General features: G+C 44.9%; 1 protein-coding gene across 50 annotated transcripts in view; it reads right to left on the bottom strand.

Moving 5' to 3' along the window:
* The window catches only part of LOC1271065 (cell adhesion molecule Dscam2), a 59,911-nt gene that overhangs the window by 4,722 nt on the left and 32,224 nt on the right, over window positions 1-22,965 (bottom strand). For 6 of the 50 annotated variants that reach the window (XM_061661391.1, XM_061661390.1, XM_061661387.1 and 3 more), the window contains exons 10-21: window positions 12,899-13,183; window positions 10,223-10,342; window positions 7,803-10,161; window positions 7,577-7,743; window positions 5,559-5,726; window positions 4,716-4,889; window positions 3,722-3,844; window positions 2,977-3,179; window positions 2,783-2,893; window positions 2,382-2,697; window positions 2,115-2,126; window positions 815-872 (exon numbers count right to left, since the gene is read on the bottom strand). In XM_061661391.1, coding sequence (XP_061517375.1) covers window positions 815-872; window positions 2,115-2,126; window positions 2,382-2,697; window positions 2,783-2,893; window positions 2,977-3,179; window positions 3,722-3,844; window positions 4,716-4,889; window positions 5,559-5,726; window positions 7,577-7,743; window positions 7,803-10,161; window positions 10,223-10,342; window positions 12,899-13,183 — 4,096 coding nt within the window. Of the gene's footprint in view, window positions 1-814; window positions 873-2,114; window positions 2,127-2,381; window positions 2,698-2,782; window positions 2,894-2,976; window positions 3,180-3,721; window positions 3,845-4,715; window positions 4,890-5,138; window positions 5,337-5,558; window positions 5,727-7,576; window positions 7,744-7,802; window positions 10,162-10,222; window positions 10,343-11,562; window positions 11,860-11,964; window positions 12,262-12,373; window positions 12,671-12,898; window positions 13,184-13,255; window positions 13,541-13,641; window positions 13,936-15,199; window positions 15,491-15,562; window positions 15,857-15,967; window positions 16,256-17,629; window positions 17,918-18,422; window positions 18,711-19,191; window positions 19,480-19,543; window positions 19,832-19,893; window positions 20,182-20,295; window positions 20,584-21,060; window positions 21,352-22,585; window positions 22,874-22,965 lie in introns of all 50 variants that reach the window. The other 44 variants (XM_061661364.1, XM_061661366.1, XM_061661355.1 and 41 more) reach the window with 24 other exon arrangements.

Raw genomic sequence — 22,965 nt, 5'->3', positions numbered from 1 at the left:
TGGGGTAGCCACGGCGGGTAGTTGCGTTTTTGGTGGGGGAAATTTGGAAGAACAAAAATACAAATATTAGTACATTCTAAGGATATGGTTTAGTTGGCAATAGGGCACTGCACAGCCGACTTAGGCGCTATCACCTATCCGTATGTATTGTTTCTTCGTACAGGAAACGATGTGCTGTTTGATATGTTTCTATGTTTTGGTGCTGTTTGTTTCGTCCTTAGACGATTATTCTCGTATTCAACCTTTATTTTGTACATAAGGGATATACATTCTCTTGTAAAAAAATTAAGTTACCGCAATCATTCAATTAATCTGCAACAATTCGAACTATAAAAACAAAGTGCTCTTCCATAAGTGATACTTTTTTCTCTGTTTTTAATATTTACAAAATACAAATTACGTCTAGGAAAGTAAATTAAAAATACGTCAAAATGCTTCATAAAAAATGCTATCAAATAAAACAAAGAAAGATTATAAAATTTGCAAAAAAAAAACAGTAACATTTGTTGCTATGTGGTATTCAAATCACCCTGCAAATACTTACACAATTAGTGACAAATGAAAGTCCTCTAAAATCTATGCCTAATGCATTAGAAATTTTAGAGTTGTTTGTTAATGCACAAAACACGCACACACACATTACCGTATACCCAGAAGAAGCCAACGAGAAGGGAACCATTGTTTGTTTGTATGACCATGCAACTTATACGATACTAGCGACACCCCAATTAAATTATATCACACAACTTTATCTACGTAATCCACCACAAAACACCCTTTTGTCCCCACCCACAAACATAAAACACATAATTACCTTTTCAACAACTTCTCTGTTTCGTCACCATTAATAGCATCGTTGGATTTCGATGAAGCTGTTTTCGATTTTAATAACATTGTTTTGGTTTACAAAAGAGAAGACGAGTACGGGTTTTTTTGAGGACGAGCACAGACAATATAAAAAAAGAAAGAAAGAAAAATCATAAAATATGAAGTATGTTTGAGAAGAAAACAAAAAAACAAACGAATAAGTTTCAGCAGTTTTGAAGATATGCATGAATATGCGCCGTTCTAGAATGGTTAGAATGGTCTCGAACCGGGGACATTAGGCCAAACAATGTTATCAATTATAATTTCTATAAATTAGCGTAGGAGTTAATAAAAAAATCGAAACTTATCTGCTAAACACACACTCGCACGAACATTATTATGCATTATCACTACACATGAAACGCAAATGCATGCAAAGAATTGGGGGATGCAATTAAAACATAATTACTGTATCGGAAAGGTTTGTTAACACTGAGAGTTTGGTAAACGTGAACATGAGTATGAAGTGAGTAAACGAAATGAAATTGCTGCACACGGTTGGTGCAAAATTATTTTAACAGAGCATTCCCTCTGCCAATTTAACCCATCTTAATACACGCTTTCGTTGAAGCTGAGTTCCTACCAAAGAACGTCACTTGACGTCACAATTCTGGAGACTTTAGTATATTAAATTCTTGCTGGTAGTTAATAAAATAAAAAAACCACCTTCAATTCATCATTCTACATGTAGTCCTGCTTTAGAATGAAGGTCATTGACAAAAGGATGACGGTGCTCTCTGCCTTAAAACACAAATATGTAAGGAATGCCTGGTAATATCCATGCATCTATGTAAAGGATTTATGTTTAGTTAGGCATGGCCAGGCTTTTAGTTAGTAGCTCACACGACGAGTACATGTTAAATATGGCCACAATTAAATTACCTGGGTACAAATAAGCGGATTTTGCTATCAAAATGACTTTGAATTTGAATAACTTGTAACAAACAGTTGCTAACAAGTTAAAACAAACCAACTAACTTGCAACAAAAAGAAGTCATGAACATGAAATCGTAAGGTACAATGATGTTCCTGGTAATCTATTAGGTACTTTCGCTATAAAAAATGTTTGCTAATCATAGAATGTATGTGAGTGAATGGTGACGGATGATGCAAACAGGTAGTATATGAGCACAAAAAGGTTATGAACGATTGACGAATCCGTGAGGTTATGAGAGGGGGGAGAATATGCGCATACAAAACTGGTGAAGTAACGTTTGCAGGCACAACTAACAACGCCGGCAACTCACCCTCAGACGGTTCTGCAAATCGTGTCACCGATATGGGAAGGGGGGTTGAATCAATTGCAAATTGGCATTGGTTTGGTGTCGAAAAACCCGGCAGAAGAGATATGGAAAATTTAAACAAAACGAGCATTAGAGCAGGATCTCTAAACGTGTACGGATTATTCTTCACATTGCAGCAGCATCTTAGCTTTGGCATTCTTGTGCTAACGTTTTTTCTCTTATTTTCATCCCTAAGAAAGGAACCTTTTTTGTTTTTCCCCCTTTACTTACCTCCATAGTTTCCGCGCGGCCCATTGTCGCGATCGCACTCGGCTTCGGAGATTTCGTTGCTTTCCTTGGAGTCGTTGAAGGACGAGTTGCTCGTATCGTGGTTGCGTGGTGGCGGTGGTGGCGGTTCCGGCGAGCCAACGCTACGGCGTCCGACCGATCCCCGCGAGCCGTAGTGCTCGTACGGTGTGCCATAGTTGCCACCGTACTGCGAACCGTACTGGTCATCCTCCGGAGCACAGTTGGCCGGATCGTCGTATTCGGGTCCGGGGCCACAGTACAGCGAGCCGCCCTGCGAGTTGATGCGTGTGTAACGTCGCTAAACATAATAATAAAAAAGGTGGAAAAAGACAACATGAAACCTCATTCCAAATTACGAAAAGTAGCTTTAAATTCCTCCTTACGTATTGATCTTCCTCCGCGCAGTTGGCCGGATCGTCATACTCCGGTGCCGGGGTGTAGATGCTGCTCTGGCCGCCCTGGCTGTTCTTGCGGGCATAGCGATTCTGGCGTGGCTGAAAACGTTACGAACTCATCATTCTAGCAGTGAGCAAATGGGCGACGCTTTCTCGAGCAAGTTGGCTGCTCTATACTTTACCATCGACTGCGAGCCGGACCGCGAGTGGACGTGGCTGGGCACCTGCATCGCCATGCTCGATCCCATCGTTCCCATGTGTCCCGGGCCGCCCATACCGTTCTGGTGCGGGAAGGTTTGGAAGTTCATCGCCTTGGTCGGGTCCATCTCCTCCCGGAATCCAAGCAGATGGAACGTGGCGTACGGGCAGATCTCATCTTCCATGCCTTTGGAAGCGCGGCGCATAAATAGGAAAATTTAAATTAAACAACATAAATAAAATGAATCCACTCACAAGGTAAACGTACGGATTGTTAGTAGAGAAAACCCCAAACATTACAGTTTTGCAAATCGTTAGTAATCACACGCACACTCACACAAGAGAAATCCAATTGATGTACACCTTACCCTTATCTTTAGTACGCCGAGTGAGTTAGTAGATAGTTTTTTTATTGTAATCAAACGGTGAAATTTGAATTTTGTAATAAAAAGTCCAATTGGTTAAGTTGTGTTATACATTTAAGAAGAGAGATAGAAAGATAGGTTTAAACACGTGTAATCTAGGTAAGATTGACAAATAGGTCATGATGTTACATAGCAAGCATGATAAGGGTTAAATTTAAAAGGATGGAAAAAAAACTTCAAACCAAAATGTGCCAATTCAAATATAATAATACAACTTCGTGATCTCGAGAGAAGAAGAAGTTTAAAGTGACTTAGAACAAAAATATAAAACTAAAACAATCGGAACAGTGTAAAACAACTTTACCATAGCACGCCGGCGGATGGTTGAAGCGTCTGGGCAGTGGTGGCGGCGCTTTCTTCAGTTCTTCGTACAACGGACGGCGCGGGTCCCAAGTGGTATGGTTGGATTTTATGGAAGGATTATGGCCTAATTTGACACAATACAAATTATATTCAAATTTATGGACGATGGAAAATCATAACAGCGCGATGCTAGTGGATGATTTTGTAAGAAATGATTCACAGATCACGAAAGAAATTTAATTTTAGCGCAGCAAATGTAACGTAAAAACAAAACGGCATAATAAGCGGCTCAGATGCAAAGAAAAAAGAAAGCCACACAGTTTACAGTCCACTAAGGGCGTCATCCAATAGTAGTACCCAGTTTGAAAGAGCAGATGGTACTCTTTTTAATTACTACATCTCTCACCAATTATTTACTGGCTGACGTTTGAGATCTTGAAATCTGAGAGATACTAGTCTTTAGATATTAGTATTTAGATACTAACAATAGGGTACTTTTTTAAGCAATACCGCAAAGCAGTCCCTCCTGAATAAAAAATTTTTTTTAAATAGTCTTGAGACTAAGCTACTCAGATTACATCTAAACTAAAGCCTTGAAGACACTTGTTATATGATATGACTGTAGCGCCATCTACTCTTCAAACTGTTTACTTACTAAGTACTAAAGACTAAATCAGATGACATCCTAACGACACATGAAGAATTACTGGAAGCGGAAGTGGAAACAAATATTTGAAGAGTGACTAAAACATTGAGACGAATACAAAGATAGATGACATCTACACACTTAAAAGATTCCAAAATACTAACACAGTTACTCCATTCTTCCATTTCCTTTCGGTGTCGTTCAAGAAACCATACTTACGATTACTGCTGATTTGCGTAATATATTACGGTATTAAAAGCTAAGCAGCAAAGCCGCGTTTCCACAACCGAACCTCAACCCTAAATCAAACTGCCCCTCAACCCCCTAATCACCCTTCCCCCATACTCACTTATGACAGTTCCGCGCTTAACTCGGTCGCAGGTGTTGTAGTTTGAGCCCGGTACCGGTGGCAGCTTGCGGTTCGGCGGTGCAATGTAACCCAGCTCATCGCGGATGTCCGGTCGTCGCTTGTCCAGTGTGGCGGCTCCCGCCGGTCCCATCGACTGATTGTACACGACATCGTCTTCGCGATGGAGCGTCATTGAGCAGATGTGAGGTAAAAGTAGTACATATTATTCGACAATACAATTAACCCTATCGCTAAGTATCTAGATCGGGGATCGATTCTGTCTCACTGGTGGTTTAATGGGTGTGTCAATAAGGAGCGGCTTCGTTTGTAAAACTAAAGTTTATGCGCAAACTCACTCCCCACAGAACACCGAAACCACTGGGTTAGAACGATACAAACAATAATGCCAGTAAAGTAACCTACAGTATACATCCTTCGGTCCGCATCGGGGATCGTCGTCTCGGCGCCGGGAAATGGCTACACAGATCACTAGTACGCCTACCGCCACCACGATCACGGTTGCGATCAGTGGTACCATCACGTTCAGATCGATCCAGTGCGGAATCCACGGCGGGTAGATAGTACCGGGCTGTACAGAGCCGAAGATGGGCGCAACCGTTCCTGTGTTTCATGATTATTGTTTGTATCGTTTCAATGTTCGAAAATACCCCACAAGATAACCATTTAACAGATTTAAAATGGCGTTGTTTATATTGACAGAATCGCCCGAATAGATAGTTAGCCACAAATATAAAGTAAATTATACGCATATTTATGAAAAGGAAAAACAAGAACGGAGAAAGAGAAAAAAGAGAGAAAAAAGATGTTCCAACATCAGTATACCTTTGTTAGTGTTGCCTTTGCTACGCAGTATACAGATAACAATAATCGCAATGATAATAACAAGTAAAGCGGCTACGACTGGCACTACTAAGTTCAAATTGGAAAGGATGATACGGATCGTGTCCTCAGCCGTTAGCTCGGGTATATCGCGTGTGGGTGCGATTGTCCCTGAAACAACCAATCAGAAAGAAAGAAGAAGAAAGAGAGATTGAATGGGGGAGATTGCATTAATAGTTTGGTTCTCTTCTTGGAGGCTTGCGCGCGTTTAACAGTTTAACACTTAAACGTTTTGGTTTAGATTTTTAACAAGATCACACTACAAACCCATTCGAACAATTATTTGAACGATTGAAAATGGAAAATATAGATCACCTGTTCTCTTTTCGTTAGACGTAAACATTCCTCTTACATTCCGATACGCATAGAAAGGGGCGTACACTCAATTACGTTCCTGATCTTGAGCAACGCTCTATTGCTTTGTTGCGCGATTTAGAACATAATGTTCCTTTCGTTTCGTTTCGAAAAGGAAACTATTGTTTTGGCAAGGCATACAGTTAACGACAGCAACGTATAAAAGTAACCATAAAAAATACAGCTATAAAAACTTCTATTAACAACTACAACGGGGCTAACACAAAAAAGTGGTTTAACAGTTTATTAAAAAAAAACAACAAGTCAAGCTTATAAGGAAAGTGTGCTGAGAACTGGTAACAAGTAAGTCGTGCCTTGATATTGCATACGTATTATGGAGTAAAAAACATTTAAACTACTACAAAAATGCAAAAGGGAGATGTGCTTATGCGCACGCACTCCAGTTTATAGGCTGTAGGTGTGAGAAAAGATGAAGATGATAGCGAATAAACTAAATGAATAAAAAATATCTTCATCCGGTAAATTAGATTGTAACTTTCAGCGTTTGCTTACGGCACAACAAAACAAAATTAAATTAAATTATTTTTTCGGTTCTGTATAACCTTTCTGCGTTAATCTCTATGACTTGATTGACATTGAGGGGATAAGAAACAATAATTGAAAACTAACATCAACTATAAACTAATTTAAAATGTTCAACAACATGTGTGAGTGTGTGTGTTTATGTGCGTTATTTTATACAAGGGAAAACATATCAATCGTTGCGGATTAATAATCGTTTATAATCTAACCAAATTTTGCACAACAGTGTTAGTGAAGTGTCTTATTTTCCATGATATGGATTTGTCGGCTCATTAGCAACAAAATTCATGATAACAGATAGTTCTGGATATTGTTATACTAAACATTTTTCTATTAAGCCTCGGTTATCTTAAAGCTTACATTATACACAACAAACAATAACAATTATTATTGAATGATGTGTGTAAGTGGAACTTTGCACTTATGCAATGACAATGTGTACTGTATTTCAATTACTATCGAATCTCTCTCTTAACGATAAAATTAAACGCAATTCGGGTGGTTTCGTTCGCTCCAGTAACTTTCTGATGGTTGTTTCAGAGATATTTGATGTAAATGTTGAATGAAAGTAATATAATTTAAATTACATGATAAAATTAACAATGAATAAGCTGAAACGTAAAAGGTATGACAAAACAAACAAAAACTAAATAAAAAGAACAACTTATTTGTTTTACCTTTCATCTTAACCAACCAATAGCCAATATGTTCAAACGAGTCGCATTAAATTTTGATATTTAATAAATGTTTAAGCAACCGCGCAAGTCGTTCTTTGATTTGTAACTTTCAGCAAAATATAGTATGAATGATGAAGAAAGGAAAAGAAAATCATATTTCAAAACAATTTAGCAAATAATAAAATATGACGACCAAATAGATGCTGAAGAATACGCTATCTTACAATATGTAAATATTTAAATGTGATGTAGTTTATCATCATTATGATTATTAATTGATCGATAAAGCATATTTTACTAAACATAAAAATAAGCAACAATAATCCTACCCTTATTTTTTGTTCGTCACATAACAAAGCATTAATTAAAACAAACTTAAAACCTTACCTCCGGTAATGGTGAGAGTAGCGAACTCATACTCCGCTACAGTAAATCCAGCGTTATTGTGAGCGGTCACGCGAAGATTGTACCAGGTGGCCGGTTCCAAATCCAGCACCACAAAGTTACCACCCGGCTTGACGTTGTTCGAGATCTGGTTCCAGTCAATTTGATCCCTAAAATGTAAGAGCACATTAAACCGTTGTTCAACAAATAAATCCGCCCGCACACGTACTTCTTCTTGTGTTCAACGACAAAGTGCGACATGCGGCAGCCACCATCCTTCCACGCGGGCAGATGCAGCGTAATGGAGTTGGACGAAACTTCAATAAAGCGAGACTTCTCCGGCAGCAACGGTTTCGAGCCCTTCGTGCGCGTGTTCAGTATGTCGGACGGTTCACCGGCACCGATCGAGTTGTACGCGGTCGCGTACACCTGATAGCGTGAGCCACAGTACAGCTTTTCGATCGTGTACTTCGGTGCTTCCAGCGCCACATCGATCGTTTCCCATTCGCCGAACTCGGGCTTGTAGTGCAGCGTGTAGCCCTGCAGCGGGGCAGTGTCCGATTCGTGCGGTTTCAGCTTCACCGAGAGCGAATCGGTCGTCGTTGCGGTAAGCGTAAGCTGGGGCGATTGTGGTGGCGCCAGCACAATCAGTCGGTGCGTAATCGAATCCTTAGCGATGGAATTCTCCGCCGTACAAGTGTAATCACCCGCATCCTGTCGAATGACGTCCTTGATGAACAGCGAACCTTCCGGCAGCTGACGGATGCGTTCGTTTGGCACAAACTCTACGCCCTTGATCTTCCAGGTAATTTCCGGCGCCGGAGATCCCACGGCCAGGCATGGCAGCTTAGCGTCCTCCTTGAATGTAGCGGTAAACTTGTCATCGAACGATGCAATCTTGGCCGGGACCTTATCGCTCGGCATGGCGGAAAGCGTTTTCGAGGACTGACCCTCCCCGATCGTGGTGGATGCCGTTACCCAGAATTCGTACTTTTGATTCTTCTCCAGCCCGGACGCTTCGTAGTTGATTTGGTACGACGGTACCTTGAAGCTCTTCGGTTCCTGATCGCCGCTCTTGATGTACACGGTGTACTGCAGAATCAATCCGTTGGGCTGTGCCGGTGGTTGCCACGAAACGAAAATCGATCCTTCCGACATGACCAGCGCCTTCACTGCGGTCGGTGCTTCCGGCACGTCCTGTTCCGTTTGACAGTGGATCGGCGCACTGCGCACACCGTCGCCGCCCGAAGTGGTCGCCAGCACCTGCATCGTGTAGTTGGTGTACTTCTTCAGCCCGTGCAGCACCGTATCGCTCGAGGCCGTCTTCTTGTAGTCCTTGTTCTTGTCGTTGTTCCACAGATCGCTCGGTGCGTACACCACCTTGTATCCCTTGATGACACCGTTGGCCGATTCTAGCGGTGGGCTTACCCAGGACACGCGAATCGTCTGCGAGGTTAGCGTGGTGCACATCGTGTCGCTTGGTGGCTGATCAGGCGTTCCTTCTGCCGTGTACTGCTTCTCTTCGTCACTCATCGGACCAGCGCCAACCTTGTTAAACGCCTGAATCACGATCGAATACTGCGTGTACGTTTTCAGATTGTTGATCTCCAGACTGTGCTCCTTGCCTTCTCCACCTTCCGGCGAGTAGTTGACCGTTTCGTACACGTACAACGTGTTCAGCGATGTCTGCTTGTATCCCACATAGTATCCCAGAATGTCACCGTTCCATTCGGCGCGCGGCGGTGCCTTCCAGCTAACGCGCAGTGTCGCCTGATTGATCGCTTCCACCTTGATTGCCTGCGGCTTGCCGGACGGTGCCTCTTCCGCCGTAATGATCGTTACCACATCCGACGGATCCGACACACCGATTTCGTTCTCCGCCACGATGCGAATGTTGTACGTGGTGGCCGGGCTTAGCTTCTGTACCTGCGCCTCGTTCGTGTCACCCGGCACAATCACCCGATCGATATCGTTTTCCCACGAGCCGCGCGACCGCTTGAACTCGATGATATAGCGCTTCAGCGGTGAGTTTCCATCGTACGGTTTGGCCCAGCTCAGCTGCACGGTGCGGCCCGATTTGTCCAGCACCTTCAGTGCGTACGGCATCTCTGGCACTTCCTGAATGATCATGTTGATGCTCGTGTCGTCGCTACCGAACGCGTTCGTGGCCATGCAGGTGAACAGTGCCGAATCGCTACGCTCCGTGCGCTTGATCGACAGGCTGGAGGTGACACCGTTGGGTAGAATTTCCTCGCGAATCGTGTACCGGTTGTCGGACTTTGGGTCCAGGCGAATGTTGTTCATGTTCCACAGGATGCCAATTGGTTTCTCACCCTTCGCTTCACACTGCAGTACGGACGGTTCACCACGGCGGGCGGTTTGGTTGCGTAGCTTCTCGACAAACTCTGGCGGCGCTTGAACCGTGATCAGTGTGACAGCGCTCAGTCCCGAGCCGATGCCGTTAATTGCTTCGCACAGGTAGTAGCCTTCGTTCGATTTTTGGATGTTCTGAATGAAAAGCGAGCCTTCCTCAACACGGATGCTTGAGTCGTTCGATCGCAGGTCCTTGTACTCTCCGGGAGTATCTCCTGTAATAGAGTTTGGAGTTCATCAAAGTGATCTTTAGGCACTGTTTGCGCTCATACTTACCCACTGCTTTCTTCCAGGTGACCTGCGGCTTCGGGAAACCATCGGCTTTACATTCGACCTTGGCGTTTGATCCCTGAGCGAAAGCCTTGTCAGTTGGTTCAAGAATCCATCTCGGAGGTACTGTTGCATCAAGTCATAGGACAGATCAGGACAACGCGGATGTTCCACAGATAAAGATATAAGATCATTAGGATATGTACTATTTTTCTTCCCACGCTCATTACTTTGGGATTTGTATTTTCACAAGATACATTAAGGTTGTCGATGCTGTATTGCATTTCTTTGCACAAGCGCCTTTACAAGGAAAATGCAAATTACTTTGTGTTTAAGGATCTTGTCCCCACAGGTTACTTGACATCCATCGACAACCAGGATGATTTCCCAAACTAAGAGCCTTGTGGGTCACACGTTTAGCGTAAGAAAGCAATAATTGGGACAACTTAAAAAGGGGGGGGGGGGGTGAGGATATTTAGGAGTTGCATGCACTACTCGGCACTATTGCGAATGTGTGTTCTTGACCGTAAGGGCGCAGAATACGTCGAGAAACACATTCGAAATGTGCGCATTACTACAAACCATAAAAGATGGGATAGGATAAGGATATGGGACAGTTCAAGGGTAATGGGAAGGCCCCAAGTACGCCCTATCGTCAGACATTTAGGCAGCGAAGAGAAGTGCTTTCTGTGCAGGATGGGAACAGGGATCTGTGGGAATGTTTTGAAAGGAGTTTGAAAGCACTTGATGCGGCAGAAAGAGAAGAAAAGCCAACGACGTTATAGTGGGGCAATGTCCCTAAAATGTAGACTTCAATAAGTTCGTTGTACCCAGAGGATCTTCTTTTTGATAGGCATTGGAATCCCATTTTAATCTTTAAACGGAGCGCTGAAACCAGGAATATCAGGAGACGGGCGATACAGGGAAAATCCTAATACAAGTCGCCGCGATGGCACTGAACGACGATCACCCACAGATAACCCAACTAACCCTTTACGATCAGCTCGACGGTAGCGATGGTTGTCGCTGCCTCATTCGTAGCCTGGCAGCTATAGTTCCCAGCATGAGCACCACGAACCGCCTCAATGCTTAGCGTGCTGCCCCGCTTTCTCGTTTCGATCCGGACGCCCGGCACGTGCTTGGAGTGAAGATTCACCTCACCATTAAACAGCCACACAAAGTCGACGGGCAGATCACCATGCACCACCGTGCAGATGATCTGGAAGAACTCATCAACAAACGTTGGATTTTCGCCCGTATTTATAAGCGATATTTTAGGAGGAACTACAAAAAAAGGAAAGGAAGCAACGAAAAAAAAATACAGGAGAGGAGTTAGTGTCTACTACCGTTCACAATCAACTGCTCTGTATGTTCGGCAACACCGGCAGCATTGGTGGCACGACAGGTGTAGTTGCCCGCATGACTGCCCGCAATCCCATCAATGCTGAGCGCTTTGGCACGCTTCCCAAACGCCAGCGCCGTTATCCCATGCAGACTGTCGATCGTACTGATCGCGCGCCCCTCATACAGCCAATCGATCGTCATCGGAAAGTCACCCGAGATGACGCTGCACTGTATTGAGGCCGATTCGCCATAGTTCATCGGATCGGCACCGAAGCTAAAGGGTAGAATTTTCGGTGGCACTATATTCCGACAGAAGGTTTCAACGGGGATTGAAGGGAAGACAAACAAATAAAACACAGAAAGGAAAAGCACTGTTAGTAGAGTTGCTTGGGATTGCTACAAACCGTTCACAATAAGCTCCGCCGTATGGTAGGTCGAGCTGGCCCTGTTAGTGGCGCGGCAAGTGTAGTTGCCCGCATACCGCTCATCGACACCGTCTATAGCGAGCGCTTTAGTACGCTTGCCAAAGTCTGCAATGTTCACGCTGTCGCTAAAGGACGCCTTCGATATGGAAGCATTGTTAAACAACCACTCAATCATGATGGGCATATCGCCAGAGATTACACTGCACTGGACAGATGCGGAATCGCCATAATTAAGCGCGTCTTCGCCAAACACAAAAGGAGCAATCTTTGGAGGAGCTTTAGAATTAAAACAAAATACGACATTCAAATTCAAACTCTAAAGACAATAAAGGAATAGGGATAGAGGGACAGTAATCAACATTAAAGACGTCTTCACACGGGTCCTAACCGTTAACATTTAACACCGCTGAAAAGGTGGTCACTTCCGCTTGGTTTGTCGCACGACACGTGTAGTTTCCAACGTGCCGCTCGTTCACACCGTCAATCGATAGAGCCTTGGCTTTCTTGCCAAAGTCAGCCTGGTTAATGTTGTAGAACGGGTCCAACTGATCAACGGCCACCTCATTGAGATACCACTGAATTTTAATCGGGAAATCCCCAGACGTAATACTACAGTAGATTAGGGCCGAATCGCCATAGTTCAGGGGTTCATCACCGAAGGTAAAAGGTGCTATTTTGGGCGGGACTGGAAGTTTCAACAACGAAAGGATTAAGCGCTCAGACAGCAAATACAATGCCATATGTAATTATTAAAGATATTCTGGAGCATCAATCTAGGATCTTCAGGCATTGGAGTCGTTCCAGAACCAAAAGAACTTTACAGAATGCAAAAGGGAAATCTCGAGGACAAAGATCAGGATATTGCAAACCTTAAGGCTACTATTCTAGCCACCAAAACAACTAAAAAGCAAACCATTCACGAGCAGCTCCGTGGTGTAGGACACCGTTTCAGCCTTGTTTTGAGCCTCGCACGTATAGTTCCCGGCATGTCGCCCGTGTACGGAGTCAATGTTCAGCACGCTCAGTCGCTTGCCAATGCTGGTGATCGTAACCGTGTGATCATCTATCAGATACCCATTGAAGTACCACCGGATCGAAAGTGGAAAGTCGCCGGAGAGCACATTGCACTGAACCGAGCCCGAATCGCCCGAGTTCATCGTCTCATCGCCGAAACTGAACGGAACAATTTTGGGTGGAACTTGCACAGGCGAATTGGAATGAAAAGGAGTAAAAAGAAAGGAATATATAAGTGTGTCTGATGATTTATTACCATTTACTACCAGCGAGGCACTGTAATGTACGACATCAGCCAGATTCGACGCCTCGCAGGTGTAGTTGCCCGCGTGCCGTGCCGCGACTGAATCGATCGTCAGCACCTTCGCCCGCTTGCCAATGTTGGTGATCGTGGTGGCCAGATCCTCGATCACAGCACCATTAAAATACCAGCGAATACCGATCGGCAAATCACCCGACGGTACATTACACTGAACCGAACCCGAGTCGCCCTCGTTCATCGGATCATCGCCAAAACTGAAGGGGAATATTTTGGGAGGAACTGTCCAGCACCAGGCCCCATTAGGAGATATAGAGAGAGATAGAAGTAGAGAAAAGGGGGAGGAAATCCATAAGATACTGGAGCAAAATCACGCCACAAACCATTGATGATCAGCTGGGTACTCTGTTCGACCGTGCCTGCCTGATTATTGGCCCGACAGGTGTAGTTGCCAGCATGATGGTCCCGGATCGACTCGATCGTCAGTGTACTGACGCGCCGACCGGAGTGCACGATCGAAATGCCGTAATCGTTCGATCTCGACACGAGCTGCCCATCGTGCAGCCATTCGATATCGATCGGCAGATCACCTACCGTCGCAGCGCACTGTACCGTCACGAAGCTGTCTATGTGCGATGGGTCCTCGCCGAACGAGAAGGGAAATATTTTCGGCAGCACTACTCACCGACATCAAAGGGATTTAAGTAAAAATAATGTATCAAATCAAATGGAATAAAATCAAGGTCATGCATTTAATAGGACATGGACATGTAAAAGATGCAACATGCAGACTTAGCGCAGTTAAAGTTTAGCCTCCCAACACCGTACCGTTAACAAACAGTTCGGCCGACTGATTCCGACTGCCAGCAACATTTTTCGCAATACAAGTGTACACCCCCGAATGGTCCGCACCAACGGACGGGATGTTGAGCGAGCTGGACCGTTTACCGATCGAGGTAATTTCAATGTTGGAACTGATGCGTATCGAGCGCCCATTAAACTGCCAGCTAATCTCGATCGGCAGATCACCTTTGGAGGCGTGGCAAGTAACCTGAACGCTTTCCTCCGAATCGACATGCTCCTCAAAGTGGAAGGGATTAATGACTGGCAGAGCTTTTCAACGAAATGGAGCAGTTGGGATTAAAAAACAAAGGAAATTACTAAACTTAAGCACTTCAACGAAACAAACCATTAATACAGGGTTTCCCACGATTTATTGGTTGGTTCCCACGATTTATTGGTGCGTTCCCACGATTTTTTGGTCATTTCCCATAATTTTTTGGTAGCAACCCACGATTTATTGGTCGGTTCCCAAATATTATTGGTCGGTTCCCAAATATTATTGGTCGTTTCCCAAATATTATTGGTCGGTATTATATTATATTATATTTGGGAACCGACCAATAATATTTGGGAAACGACCAATAATATTTGGGAACCGACCAATAATATTTGGGAACCGACCAATAAATCGTGGGTTGCTACCAAAAAATTATGGGAAATGACCAAAAAATCGTGGGAACGCACCAATAAATCGTGGGAACCAACCAATAAATCGTGGGAAACCCTGTAATCAACTCAGCGTTAGAGGACGCTTCTCCAGCTTTGTTCTTCACCCGACACTAGTACAGCCCACGATGCTGCGGTTCGATTGCATTTATGCTGAGGGAACTTAGCTTTTCCGACAGCTTCACTACCACGATGCCTTCATTTTCCGACGATATTGGGACGTTGTTCAAATACCAACGAATTTCTAACGGAGAGTCACCCTTCACTACCATACAGTTGACCGCAACACTGTCGCCCGTGTTGAGGATCTCCTCGCCAAAGCTAAACTGCATGATTGTGGGTACCACTACAAGGACCGGGAATTATGACCCAATAACAAAGGAAATATAGGGAAAGGGGATTAGAAACAGCAGAAAAAAAGACCAACCATACCATTAATGACAAGCTCCGCAGAGTAGAACGCTTCGCCGGCACGATTTTTAACCCGACATTCGTAGGTCCCCCTATTGAAGTAACCGATCGGGTCGATGCTGAGCGAGCTTAGTCGCTCAGAAACGCGCCCAATAATGACACCATTCTCGTTCGTCGGTAGCTGATTACCGTTCATATACCAACGTATCTCCAAAGGTGCATCACCCTTAAATACCATACAATTTACTGCAGTGCTTTCGCCCGAGTTGAGTGGTTCCTCTCCAAAGGAAAACGGTGTGATTGAGGGAGGTACTAAGCGAAAAGGGAACAAAAGGGGTTGGGATAGAAAGGCAATTAATTCTAATAGAAGACATTGAACCCAACCTAACACCTTCAGCTGCGAGACATGGCGCACCTCGCCGGCCTTGTTACGGGCCAGACAGGTGTAGTTGCCGGCGTGCTGCGAACTAACTGATTCGATCGTCAGCATACTGACGCGATGGCCACTTTTCGTTATGATGACCCCACTGTCACCATCCGTGTATAGTGGCTGTCCATTGAACGACCAAACAATTTCGATCGGCATATCGCCCTTCGTAACCGCACAGCTAACCGTCGTCATACTGGACGTATCGAACGGTTCATCTCCAAACTCGAACGGCATTATGTAGGGGACAACTAGTTGAAAGCGTCAAACGAATTTGTGGAAATACAGGAGTAGAAAGGTTAGAGACATTGGAAGGTAAGCTATAAGGTAGAAGAGATGTACTATAGAACATCTTGATAAACCTATCACTACAAGCTCCGAGCTGTGCTCGACCGTTCCGGCGGCGTTGCGTGCAGCACAGGTATAGTTCCCAGCGTGCCACGGTTGCACAGATTCGATCGACAGTAGACTATTGCGTTGACCACTTCTCGTGATGGAGGTACTTTCACCCGTCAGAATAGCCTGTCCGTTGAACGTCCAAATAATGTTGATCGGTAAATCACCCTTCGTGACGGTGCAGCTAATTGTTACCGCGCTGTAGATGTCGAACGGTTCCTCACCAAACTCAAACGGATGTATTATGGGCAGAACTTACGACGGAGGAACGAATGGTAGTGGAAATTGGTTGTACTTTTTGTAGAGACAGAGGTGAGGATTTTAACAAGCATTTACAATAAATATTTATGCCACCGCACGACTAACCCATCACATTTAGAATGGAGGAGTACTCCGCACTACCAGCCTTATTGTTAGCTACACAGCTATAGTTTCCTGCATGTCGAGGCTGAACTGATTCTATCGAAAGCATACTGATTCTATGTCCACTGTTTGTAATCAATACTCCATCACCACTATGAATTTGACGATCGTTGAATAACCAAGCAATAGTGATGGGAAGATCCCCCTTCGTGACGGCGCAACTAACGGTAGTAGCACTGTAGATGTCGAATGGTTCCTCACCGAACTCAAATGGTAAAATGATGGGCAGTACTATAGAAAACATTACACAATGTACGTAACATCACATTTTTAAGTATTGTTCCCATCAGGAGAGGAGTTTGGAAAAGGATTTTCGAAGGATATATTAAAAATAAGGTTAAATTATGTATCCCACGCTCACCCATAACCATCAACTCGGCAGAATGCTCTGCCAAACCAGCAGGATTCTTCGCAATACAGGTATAGTTTCCTGCGTGTCGCGGCTGTACCGATTCGATAGTAAGCATACTGACTCTTTGACCACCAGGTGTGATCAGTATGCCGTCGTTGGTGTGAAGACGATAAGAGTTAAAGTACCAACTGATTTCTATTGGAGAATCGCCCTTTGTAACCGCACAACTGACGGTCGTAGCACTGTAGATATCGAACGGTTCCTCACCAAACTCAAATGGCAATATAATGGGAAGTACTGAAGAAGACATGACACATTGTAAACTTCAAACGTTTGTTCCTGTCAGTAGAATAGGTTTGGAAACATTTGGAACATTTGGAAACAACATTTGGAAAAGGAATCATAGGAAATTCAAATATAGGCTTAGATCAATTCCCACGCTCACCCATAACCATCAACTCGGCAGAATGTTCCGCCGATCCAGCAGGATTCTTCGCAATACAGGTATAGTTTCCTGCGTGTCGCGGCTGTACCGATTCTATCGTGAGGACACTTACTCTCTGACCGCCAGGTGTGATCAGTATGCCATCATTAGTATAAAGTCGATAAGAATTGAAGTACCAACTGATCTCGATCGGAGAATCGCCCTTTGTAACCGCACAACTGACGGTGGTAGCACTGTAGATATCGAACGGATCCTCACCAAACTCAAATGGCAATATAATGGGAAGTACTGAAGAAGACATGATACATGGTAACCTTCAAACTATTGTTGCTGTCAGTAGAATAGGTTCACATTTGGAAAAGGAATCATAGGAATTCAATATAGGCTTAGATTAAATCCCACGCTCACCCATCACCATCAACTCGGCAGAATGTTCCGCCGATCCAGCAGGATTCTTCGCAATGCATGTATAATTTCCCGCATGTCGCGGCTGTACCGATTCTATCGAGAGCATACTAACCCGCTGCCCGCCAGGTGTGATCAGTACACCATCATTCGTGCGCAACCGATAAGAGTTGAAGTACCAACTGATCTCGATCGGAGAATCACCCTTCGTAACGGCACAAGTCGCTGTCGCCGTGGAGTAGATATCGAACGGATCCTCACCAAAATCGAACGGCATAATAATTGGAATGACTGGAGACACGAGGAAAGGCATTAAAACAGCAAAAACAAGCATGCGAAATGCAACATAAAAACTAAAACAAACTCCCAAAAAAACTAACCCATAACCTTCAGCTCGGACGAATGCTGCGCCTCGCCAGCACGATTCTTTGCAATGCACGTATAGTTCCCGGCATGGCGCGGCTGTACGGATTCGATCGAGAGGAAGCTTATCTTTTGCCCATTGCTTGTGATCAGCACACCGTCGCTAGTGCGCAGCCGGTAGTCGTTAAACAACCAGATTATTTCGATCGGTGAATCACCTTTCGTAACAGCGCACGACACCGTAGTGGTGCTGTAGATATCAAATGGTTCATCCCCAAACTCGAACGGCATTATGATTGGTGTGACTTGCGAAACCAGAGAAGAAGAAGGACCACATTCAGTAGACAGGGAGGTTTTTTTCGTTGGAAATACAGGCAAAGGTAACAAAGAAGGGGTTTACAAACTATTATATTCAAATGATCTTCACTCCTACCGATCACTTTCAGCTCAGACGTGTGCTCCACAAAGCCTGCCTTATTGCGAGCGACACAGGTGTAGTTGCCAGCATGGCGTGCCTGTACTGACTCGATGTAAAGCAAGATCATTTTCTGGCCACTTTTCGTGATCGTTATACCGTCGTTGGAGAAGATTTTGCTACCATTAAACATCCAGTTGATCTCGATCGGTGTGTCACCCTTCGCGACAGCACAGCTCACTGTCGTTGTGCTGTGTATGTCCGAGGGTTCTTCGCCGAACTCGAACGGCAGAAGTATCGGAGGAACTTTGGGAAGTTTAAAACGAACAAGCAGATAATTTTTGACACAGGATATAAGGAGAATATGGTTGGAATTGAAACCCAAAATAAGCAGCAAAATTTGTACTTTATAAGCGAGAGAGCACATTACCGATCACCTTCAACTCCGAGGTGTGCTCCGCTGTGCCGGCCCTGTTTCTAGCGATACACGTATAGTTCCCGGCATGGCGCGGTTGCACAGATTCGATCGAGAGGATACTAATCTTCTGACCACTTTTCGTGATCAATATACCATCATTCGAGAATATCATGCTATCATCAAACATCCAACTGATCTCGATCGGTGTGTCACCCTTCGCGACGGCACAGCTGATGGTAGTGGTACTAGCCATATCCGCTGGTTCATCGCCAAATTCGAACGGAAGTAGAATGGGAGGCACTTTGGGGAAGGATTTGAACAAGAATGCAGAAAAACATTACTCGACATGTACCAAGGCTGATTATTTACCAATCACTTTTAGCTCTGACGTATGTTCCGCGAATCCTGCGCGGTTTCTTGCGACACATGTGTAATTACCGGCGTGCCGTGCCTGTACCGACTCGATCGATAGAAAGCTAATCTTTTGGCCACTTTTTGTAATTAGAATTCCATCAGATGTGAACAATTTGCTACCATTAAACATCCAGTTGATTTCGATCGGTGGATCACCCTTTGCGACAGCACAGCTAACCGTTGTAGTACTCTGAACATCTACAGGATCTTCTCCAAAATCGAACGGAAGTAGAATGGGAGGTACTTTGGAGGGGATAAATAAACCGACGGGAAGATATTACACTCAAGAAACACAAATGCCTGTTACCCATAACTTTTAATTCTGACGTATGCTCAGCAAAACCAGCACGATTCCTTGCAACACATGTGTAGTTGCCAGCGTGACGTGCCTGTACCGATTCTATCGACAGAAAGCTAATCTTTTGACCACTCTTGGTGATCAAGATGCCATCTGAGGTAAACAGTTTGCTACCATTAAACAGCCAGTTGATTTCGATCGGCGGATCACCCTTTGCTACCGCGCAGGTAACAGAGGTGGTGCTGTGAACATCTACCGGTTCTTCTCCAAAATCGAACGGAAGCAGAATGGGAGGAACTTTGGAGAGGATATAAACAAAACGGAAGATATTATAACTTGAAGGATGAAATAAGCATTACCCATCACTTTTAACTCTGAGGTGTGTTCAGCGAATCCAGCACGATTCTTAGCGACACAGGTGTAGTTACCGGCATGCCGAGCTTGGACTGATTCTATCGATAGAAAGCTAATCTTTTGACCACTCTTTGTGATTAGGATTCCATCCGAAGTGAACAGTTTGCTACCATTAAACATCCAATTGATTTCGATCGGTGGATCACCCTTTGCGACAGCACAGTTTACCGACGTTGTACTCTGCACGTCTGCCGGTTCTTCCCCAAAATCAAACGGCAGTAGTATAGGCGGAACTTATGAGGTAAGTGTAGACAAAGGAAATTAGGGAAGCTGACAAAGCATTTTCTTCAGTAGGAAATAGGATACATAATAATTAACCCAAAACCACCCCTCTCCGAGACAATTACCAATCACTTTCAACTCCGAAGTGTGTTCCACCGAACCGGCTCGATTGGTGGCCAGACACGTGTAGTTACCGGCGTGCCTCGGCTGTACCGTTTCGATCGACAGCATACTGATCTTTTGCCCGCTTTTCGTAATCGATATTTCGCTGCTCGCCTCAATCTTACGCCCCTGGAATAACCACTCTATCGCGAGCGGCGTGTCACCTTTCGCCACCGCACAACTGACCATTGTCGTACTGAGCACATCGGCCGGCTCATCACCGAACTCGAACGGAAGCAACACAGGCACAACTTAGACATGGAGCAGGAGTGTGCGAAAGGGAAAACGGACAGGAAGGGTACAGTAATAAGAAAGTACGTTCTAACCTATAACTTTCAGCTCGGAACTATGCTCAGCGAAGCCCGCCTTGTTCCGCGCAACGCACGTGTACCTTCCAGCGTGTCGCGGCTGTACCGACTCGATGTACAGAATGCTCATTTTCGGCCCCGACTTGGTAATCGAAATGCCATCCTCCGTGCCTAACGTTTCCCCACCGAACATCCAGTTGATTTCGATCGGTGTATCACCCTTGATTACCGCACAGCTTACCGTAGACGTGGTAAGCATATCGAACGGTTCCTCACCAAACTCGAACGGCATTATCAGGGGTTTCACTTTCACAAGGGGAGAACAGAACGAGGAGTTGTAGGAATAGGATCGAAATTTCTAATTTCAACGGAAGATGTTCAAACACATATACTGAAGCAATTTCCCAAATAACACTTTACCTATCACCTTCAGCTCGGACGTATGGTTCGCCTGTCCGGCAACGTTTTTCGCCATGCACGTATAATTTCCCGCATGGTACGATTGGACGGACTCAATCGTTAGCATACTGATGCGCTGACCACTCTTCGACACGAGTATACCGGAGTCACCTAACACTACATCCTGTCCATTGAACAACCAACTGAAGCTAAGCGGAGTGTCCCCTTTTGTGACAGCACAGTTCACCGTTGCCATACTCGCCTCATCCAACGCTTCCTCACCAAACTCAAACGGCAGAATCACAGGCAGAACTTGTACAGAAAGGAACAACGAAGTGGAATCGTGAAATAGGACAATTTGGGGAAGGATTTAATACTTGGAGAATAGCAGCTTATAGCAGAAATTCACCACAAACCCATGACTTGTAATAGTGATGTGTGCATCACTTCGCCAGCCCTGTTTGCCGCGTGGCAGGTATAGTTCCCGGCATGCCGAGACTGTACCGACTCGATCGTCAGCATGCTAGCCTTATGGCCACTTCTCATGATCAAAATACCATCGTTCGTCGCAATTCTACGCCCGTTGTACAGCCAGCTAATGTCGATCGGTGTGTCTCCCTTCGTAACGATACAGCTGACCGACGCCGTGCTGCCAGTGTCGAACGGTTCGTCGCCAAATTCAAAAGGTAGAATGATAGGAATGGCTATTCGGTTTGAATGGACAAAATGGGAACAGAAGGAAGGAAAGAAAAGTGCACATCTTAGCTATCTGGCACAAACCACCCTCTTCTTACTTATCACTCGCAGCTGCGACGTATGCTCGGCAGTTCCTGCCTGATTGCGTGCACTACACGTGTAGTTACCGGCCTGCTTGGAAAGTACTGCTTCGATGGAAAGGATTGAGATTTTGTTGCCACTTGGACTGATCAAAACACCGTCGTTGGAAGACAGTCGGCGTCCGTTGAACATCCAGCTGATGTCGATCGGGGCATCACCCTTGGTGACGATACAGCTTACCGAAACCGTGCTGCCCGTATCGTACGCTTCGTCACCAAATTCGAACGGAAACACGATCGGAACGACTTCCGAAATCACGCAGAATAGGAAGGAGGAAACCAAAACGGAGGCAGGAATTATTGAACAGGGAAACTCAGCAGATCTTACCCATAACCTGCAACTCTGCCGTGTGCTTGGTGCTGCCAGCACGGTTGCTCGCGTGGCAGGTGTAGTTGCCGGCGTGTCGTGAGTCAACCGCATCAATCGACAATATGGAAACGCGTGGTCCACCATTGGTGATCATGATCGCATCGTTTGCCGCTAGCCGGCGCCCATTAAACGACCAACCGATGTCGATCGGTACGTCTCCCTTCGTAATGATACAGCTGACCGACGCTGTGCTGCCCGTGTCGAACGCTTCTTCCCCAAATTCAAACGGCAGGATCAGTGGAGTTACTAACATTCGCGAGTGATCAGCAAAACATTTCAGAAGGGCAATGGGAAAATAGGGAAAGGATTAATCTTGAGGAACACTTTGTACAACTCTTACCCATAACCTGTAGCTCAGCCGTATGCTGCACGCTACCAGCCTTATTCTTGGCTGAACAAGTGTAATTTCCCGCATGTCGTGAGTGGACAGAATCTATTGAAAGCATGCTAATCTTGCCACTACCCTTCGTAATCAGAATTCCCTCATCGAGTGTTATCCGTCTTCCATTGAACATCCAGCTAATATCGATTGGAGTGTCACCCTTCGTGACGATGCAACTAACCGACGCCGTACTACCACTATCGAACGCTTCCTCACCGAACTCGAACGGCAGAATGATTGGGACGACTATTTAATTTTCAGGAATATCAAGGAACGTAATACAGGAAATGGAAAGGGAAAAAACAATCCAAAATGTTATTAGACACAATCAACTTCTC

The sequence above is a fragment of the Anopheles gambiae genome, chromosome 3 (genome assembly GCF_943734735.2).
Source record: "Anopheles gambiae chromosome 3, idAnoGambNW_F1_1, whole genome shotgun sequence".
Classification (NCBI taxonomy): Eukaryota; Metazoa; Arthropoda; class Insecta; order Diptera; family Culicidae; genus Anopheles; species Anopheles gambiae.
Note: the sequence above shows the minus strand (reverse complement) of the source record. Positions and strands in the feature narration are given on the sequence as shown.